Source organism: Cynara cardunculus (genome assembly GCF_001531365.2).
Source record: "Cynara cardunculus var. scolymus isolate 2C chromosome LG 5, CcrdV1, whole genome shotgun sequence".
Classification (NCBI taxonomy): domain Eukaryota; kingdom Viridiplantae; phylum Streptophyta; class Magnoliopsida; order Asterales; family Asteraceae; genus Cynara; species Cynara cardunculus.
The window spans coordinates 439892-447345 of NC_037532.1; the positions used below are offsets into that span (position 1 = coordinate 439892).

General features: G+C 35.4%; 1 protein-coding gene across 1 annotated transcript; it reads right to left on the reverse strand.

Annotated features, from left to right (window-relative positions):
• Positions 1 to 2869, reverse strand: LOC112512169. Its single transcript, XM_025118032.1, has 2 exons — positions 2267 to 2869; positions 1 to 1488 (listed from the first exon to the last, which is right to left on the reverse strand). The coding sequence occupies exons 1-2, from the start codon at positions 2867 to 2869 to the stop codon at positions 160 to 162; spliced, it is 1932 nt and encodes a 643-aa protein (XP_024973800.1). The 3' UTR covers positions 1 to 159.
• Positions 2870 to 7454: the final 4585 nt, after the last annotated feature.

A 7454-nucleotide genomic window follows, 5' to 3' on the forward strand; every position in this document is an offset into this window, starting at 1 on the left:
TCAAAAGGTTCATATAAAACTCAAACTCATGACCATGTCACCGAGTTCAGATTGAAACCAAGCAAGAAAACCTACACCTACAACTCTAGAAGAAACAACCWTTTGACACCAAACTAGCTGTTTTAGCTTCAAATCAAACCCTAAAGACTCCATTTCGTCTCATTTTGGAGACTCACTGACCATATGGGAACTACCACTAAAGACTCCTTCCACCCGGTTTTCGATAAACCGTGCACCACAGCTCGAGACAAGAGCCGTTTTAGCACGAACCCGCCTCCGGCTCCTCTCCTCCAACCCTCTCCTCTTCTTTTTCGGGTTCAAGAATCCATTAGCAAGAGCTTCTAAAGCTTTTGTGGTCAATGGACGGTTTCTTGTACTCTGTCTTTGACCATTTGTAACYGGATACTGATCTGTGTTCGCACCATGATTCGATGTTGGTTCAGAAGAAACCGATGGTTTAGTAGAAAGCAACGAGCCATCACCATCCAAACCTGGAGCCACTCGAGGGTTGTTCAAGTCTATCACTATACTTTTACGCTTCTTCTCTGTTGCTTCATCTTCACCATTYGAGTTTTCATTTCTAGTATTCATTGGCTTGGAATTTTCTAAGATRGGCTCTGCTAGATTAGTAAACCGGAGCCGTTTTGCTTTCGGTTTGAATATCAACTTCAGTTTTCTTACTGATTGCCCATTGGTAGAAATATCCATCTTCTTATCTTCAATTCTTGAAACCACTGGAACAAGATGGTTCACCATGGTTTCAGAATCCGGTGAATCGACACCACCATGATTCGCATCTTTGTTTCGAGATTCTTCTGCTGTTTCTGGTTCGTTGTCTCCAGAAACACTAGACGACGCTTGTATATCGGCAGGTTCAAAAACAGGCAAACTTCTGAGTTCTTTCACTTTAACAGCCCCGACCAAACTGGTATCCACGATCGTGTATTTCATCAAATCTTGTTTATCATCTGAGCCCTGTTTCGCACACTGGTGCAYCACCTGGTCCTGGTCTGGTTGGCGGTCAAGAAGCTGCGGTTCTGATGCAACTTTATGCAAGACATCAGTGAATGAATCGAAATATTGACTTCCTCTTTCCAGACTCCTCCTAGAAAACTTTTCGACCCCGGGTGCAAGAAACACCAAAGAATGCTTCGATTTTTGGAAAAGATAGTTTCTTGGCTGTTCTGAGTGCCATCCTCTTGCCAAAAGACGAGGCCAAACAGCTTCCCAGAAGAGATCGTTTAATCTTTCTTTGCTTAATCCAATGCCATCCTTCAAAAGATTGAGAATTTCTTCTGTTTCTAAAGAGGAGCATGCAGCATGAAGCTTCTTGTTCTTCAATGGTTTCTTGGCCCTGCTAGTAAGAAGATCTCGCTTTTCTTTGCCAATTCCTATGGCTTCTACTAGAAGATTGATGCCGACTGTATCCCTTAGAGTGAGAACGTACTTCTCAAACGAAAGATTTCCCTCCTCGAATGTTCTAGTCATCTGGAAGMGATCATAGATCGTTAACAACATCAGATTTCCTTCAATTACTGTAGTAAATGCAAGATCTTTCTTGTGCAAAGATTAAAGAAACAGATCAAATTCGAAATTCCCAAGAATGGGAATCTTGGAAATAATGTTGCGTTCATTTGGGTCGTTTAGATTTAATATCTTTATTTCATACTACGTAAAGAGAAATAAAGACAAGATTATGAGTCCCACTTTCTTGACGTTGGTTAGGGCCTAAAAAGCGAAAGATGCATATACACAGAAGAAGCCTAACAGCTTATATATAACTCGGTTATATAGCTTAATGACATTGTCACAGTTACTTTTTAAATCTATGATCTTCKGGCAAGTTTTTAGGCATTCTTCTGTTAAGCAGTCGCATTCTCAAGCCTGTAGAAAGGTTAAATGAAGGACSCCTTATAACTTGTCATCAAGATCAAGTAAACGACGACTAGGGTTGCTTATATAGGCAACCACAAATGGGGATATTTAGTTAAATAACCTTCTATGGAAGTCAMTCTTACAAAATAACCATCAAAGGTTTTCTCAAGTTCGTTATTGAGTTAAAAAATACGAAATTTATAAGGTCGTGCTCCTAATTGAAATCTCATTTAAGGTCATTTAACTGAATGACTCCAAAAAGATGCATGATCCCATTGAAGTTTACGAAAAATCACAAGGYTTTAATGAAGAAAATCCCAATATAGAAAAACACCCTATATTGCTATATAACATATAAGTGATAATGAAGAACGAGATCATAGGAAAATACCTGTGTCAAACTGGTTTTGCATTCATCTGTGACATTAGGAAGTAAGCGAGATAATAGCTCTTGTCGTCTCCACCCGTTGAAAATCTTTTTTCCAGGAACAGACTTCCTACTTCTTTTCTTTCGATACGTTGACCATTTTTGGTGTTCACCACTTCTATAAAACTTTCCATAGTAGTAAGACAATACATTTGGCATTCCTTTATTTCCAACAAATTTGTTCACAATACGAAGATTCTTGCCAAATATATATAAACCAAGAAGAAAACTATCATGTTCAATAACGTTCCAAGATTCACCTGATGAACCAGGAACGGGAAGCAAATCAGTGTCATTTCCAGAACCTAAAAGACCAGATACCCAAATGATGGGAATTGACAGACCAAATTCAAACTGGTTTTGCACATCGGTTTTGGCATCATGACACACTGGTAACCCTGATTGTAATAGCTCGCTTTCTTTCATTAAAGAAGGGATTTGAGCCTGGTATTCGTCTCCAATTCTAGGAGTCTTTTGCGGCTCTCCAAAAACGTCACCAGCAGCAGAAGATTGTTCCGTTTGGAGCCACTCAGCACGTTTATCAACATGTTTCTTATCGTTATCCATCTAATCCACAACCAAACATGGAAAGAAAGGACGTTGTGAGTTACAAGTTTCAATTAGAACATGAAAAGATTGCAAGATGCCATATTTAAATAACAAGCTACCTAAAAGGACATCATTTTTTGATTTCTTGATCATGTTAGCGTACAAACACCCAATTTCGAATGCTTTAAATTACATAAAACTGGTAAATAAAATAAGTTATGCGATACCCATAGAGGCAAAACACAAAAAGAAGAGCCATTTATTCTCAGAATTCCTAAATCTCAAAAGTTCCATTTATAAGAAGCTCGTATGATCCTCTAAAGGGTGTCATTCTTCTTAGTTTTCAAGGGCGTTGAACTAAACCATTATCATGGTTCTAAGAATGAAGCTCGATATCAGTGTTGTGACCGTGGTGAAGGTTCGATCAGATGACGATTTATGCTTTCTTTTTCTGTTCACCAATCTTCCTTCCTTGGGATCATTTCTTCTTGYAATATATATAATGCGATWAAATGAAGGGATTTATTGAAACAAAATACATAAACAAAGACRAAAGATGGTCGTCAAATCAATGATAATACTCAAAGCTCATCAAACAAAAACAACAAATTTCCCTTGGAGTTCCCTCGAATTATCGACTATTTCACAAATTTCGACCTCCAAAACAGAAATTTCATCAAGTTTCTATTGGGAAATTTCACCGAATTCAACCAAAAATTCCAATGATTTCTTCTTACTGATGCTCAGTTATAATATTACATTCTTCTGTACGGAGGTATAAGCAAACAAAAGAGTTAAACCATGCTCAGATCCGTTCTTGCATCCAAAAATCATAGCAAAAATGTTGACTACTCGCACACACAAACAATCCCAAATTTATCACGAAATTAACATCAATAGAAACAATGAATGCGATGAACTAAACACAACATATTAAATTGAAAGCATTTGCGATGAACACGGAGATTGTTAGATTAAACAAAACCTATATTTGCTGATAACCCCAATTTATATGCATAACCCACTAATCAAGATCATCTTTCGAATTAAAAACCAATAAGTTACGACTCCATAAACGAAGCAAGAGATGAAGAAAATAGGAGGAGAAAAGCTTGCAAAAGTTGCATACGAACCTGAACGTAACGAAGACCACGTGAATACGCAAAGTTAAGCAAATGGGTCTTGATCTTTTTGCATCAAATTCGAACTTTTTAATTGTTATATAACGATTCCTTTGTTAAAGACGCATAGATTACGAAGGCATAAGAGGATTAAAACGAAAAATGCAAGAAACAAACACATAATTTAAGAAGTGTAGTTGATGATCAAGAGATGATGGTAAGAAATAATTCACCTTTCAAATGGGTATATCTCAAGTGAGGTTGCTATCGCAGGTGAGAGCGTTCTTGAGGACTTTGCGAAGAAAATAAAAAATTTAAGAGAGAGAGAGAGAGAGCCCAAAAGCAAGAAAGTGTTGGGTGTTAAAAATAAGGGAAGAAGGGGTTTCATTCGGTTCGATTTTACGAATGGGGGCACAGATCGCACCAGCAAACGCGACTCACCAACACTTTGAAAACCGGATTTAGATGTTGCTTCTTTGCCATTTATTTTTAGGATCAAGTTTTATAGCATATATAGTATATCTTTAAAGAAGATAATATGCAATAATTTATTACTTAATTGGTAAAYAATAATATTTTATAACGRATCGATAAGTAATAAAATCATGAGTCTAGATGTGTGGATAAAACATACAATATTTGGTATGGTTTACTTGGGATGTTACAAATGGCACCAGTATGAATCGGGAAGCGGATTGGTGTGTCAACAAGGACGTTGGGGATAGATATTAAGATCCCACATTGGTTGGGGAAGTAAACAAATGTTGTCTCGTTAAAATCTCCTAAAATAAATATAAAAAGATAATATTTGTGTTTCAATCGATTTCTTATTTTCCTAATCATAAAAATAACTTTAATGTGCTAAAAATATTAATATCGGTTGATGATAAAAAGAACTTGAATGAGAAAGCTTCATTGAATATATTCTTCATTGAAGCCGGGTCAACTGAAATCATGTATTTTATTTTGCAAATGCATATAAATCATATCCAAGTTTTCTTTTCTTTTCTTTCTATTCTTATTCTTATATAATAATTGTGGTGATATATTAAATACAAGATACAACCCCAAATGTTAGCGGTTGGAGTATTTTAATTAAGGAAGCAAATTTGAATATAGCAGTATCAGAATGAGAGTTAAGATTATAACTATAAGAAAAAGATCTCAATTCTTTATCACATTTAATCTCTTGTTCGTTCATGAATTGCGTTTTTCTTGGTAATTGATGCATCTCATCCTAATGTGCATTCAAGACTGAAGATCATTTCTTACGCTTCTCACTTTAACTTTCCTGCTCACCGAAACTCAACCTTATATATATATATATATATATACACACACACACACACACATGAAAGATCGCGTGAGAAGGGATTCGGACCCTTGATCATCTTTAATCTCAAACTCACTCATGAATCGTGCTTGATACGGGGATTGATCTGGTGCATTCTCACGGTGCATTTCATCCTCWTGTGCATCCAATAGTGAATATTACTTCTTACGCTTCTCACTCGAACCCACCCATATATAGAAGAAAGATCGTATGAGAAGAGAAGTTATGTTGAAAAGCGTAACAAAAGATTTGAATCCTTTATCACTTTTACTCTCGTATCTCACCCGTGAATTGCGCTTTAAAAAAGAATTGATCTAGTGCATCTTGATGGTGAAGATATTTTCCTATGTTTTTCACTATAACTTTCATTAACAAAACTCACCCCACCATATGTATATAACATTTAATAAGTATTTTTTGTACCTAAACCCTAAATGGTATTACTAGCTTCCATTGAAACAAAACCCGAGACGTTTTATTATTATAAAGCGATAAATAACTCAACGATCGTCGTTAAAGCGGCCATTTAGTTGCCGAATCACCCTATTTATTGATTTCAATTTGAAGACTAGAAGATAAATTTTTTTTATGAAATTGTATTTCTTGATATTTAGATTAATCATTGTTTTTCAAATATMATATGATCGTATAATAATGTTTTGTTTATACTTTATTATTGTCATATTAAATAAATAAATTTAGCTATAACCATATCATTCATAATTTTAGCATGGTTTGAAAATAAAATGTTGTTGGTTGTTGAAATATCTTAATTCATGTAACAACTCGTCCCACATGAATAGAATGTGGTAATTGTTAGCTCCTTATAARTCTCAAGTAGTAGGCTACCAGTAAATTCTACCATGATTTTAAGTTGGATTCGAAGTTATTGGGTCARTCYGTTGCTTTAAGCTTTATGGTGTTACAAATTGTATCAGAATCGATCGGGTATGATGAGTCCTAGAAGTGGGGTGCTTGTAACATCTTACGCGAATCCCACATTGCCGATGATAAATAAGAAGATTCCGGTAGGCCTGACGAGGACACCAAGAGTTTAAGTGGAGGAGTTTGTAACAATTCGTCCCACATGAATAGAATGTGATAATTGTTAGCTCATTATAAGTCTCAAGTAGTGGACTATCAATAACTTTCATCATGATTTTAAGTTGGATTCGAAGTTATTGAGTCAATCCGTTGYTTTGGGCTTTGGGGGTGTTAATATTCATAACACTCAATTTTCGAATTTGGAAAGATAAAAATAAAAGAGAGAGAAAAGGTAACAGAAAGGAAAAATGTATTTTTGTTCTTGAAAGAAAAGGGRAGAAGGTTATGCTCTTAGATCGGTGAGAAATGAAATRAAATATGTCAWWTATATTTATCTTGATGGATAGTGYTGTCATTTAGTTATTTGTTCAAGAACATAGGGTTTTGTTAAATTCAGRTTTCATTTGCTTTGTTTATGATTGAGCAGCTTGTGGACTGAATATAAAACATAGTTGTGACTATAAAAATCGCAATTATGAGCAAGATGTAGGTGTAATTTATTCGGAGTAGGTTTAGTTAGGAACCTAAAGTTCATTATGAACACTGGAACTGTCATAGATCACCACCTAATATTTTTATAGATGTGTATGTATGATTAATGATGCCTAACACATTTTTATTCATCATGAATGTGTGATTAATGAYGAATAACACTTACATATTAATCATGATTGTAATATTCAAGAAAATTATTCATTCAAATAAGGAACACGTAGCGTACTGTGAGTGGTTCTCGGGTTCCTAATCAAGTTTGGGTTCCCAAAGGAACTCCCTGCTCTCTCTCTCTCTCTCTCTCTCTCTCTCTCTCTCTCTCTCTCTCTTTGTTTGTGTGTGTGTGTGTATATATATATATAGGATTAGGTTTCAATGATAATGAAAGTTATGGTGAGAATAGCAAGAAGGGATCTCCATCCTTGGATCATTCCTAATTGAAAATCAAYATTAACACAGTGCACCAAGATGCACCAGATTAATTCTCGTGAGAAGTGGAATTCATAGGATGAAGGCGAGATTAAAAGTGATCAAGAGTCGAGATCTCTTTTTGTAATATTCGGGTTTCAAGTTTTGATTTAAGATTTTGAAACGAATATATATATATATATAT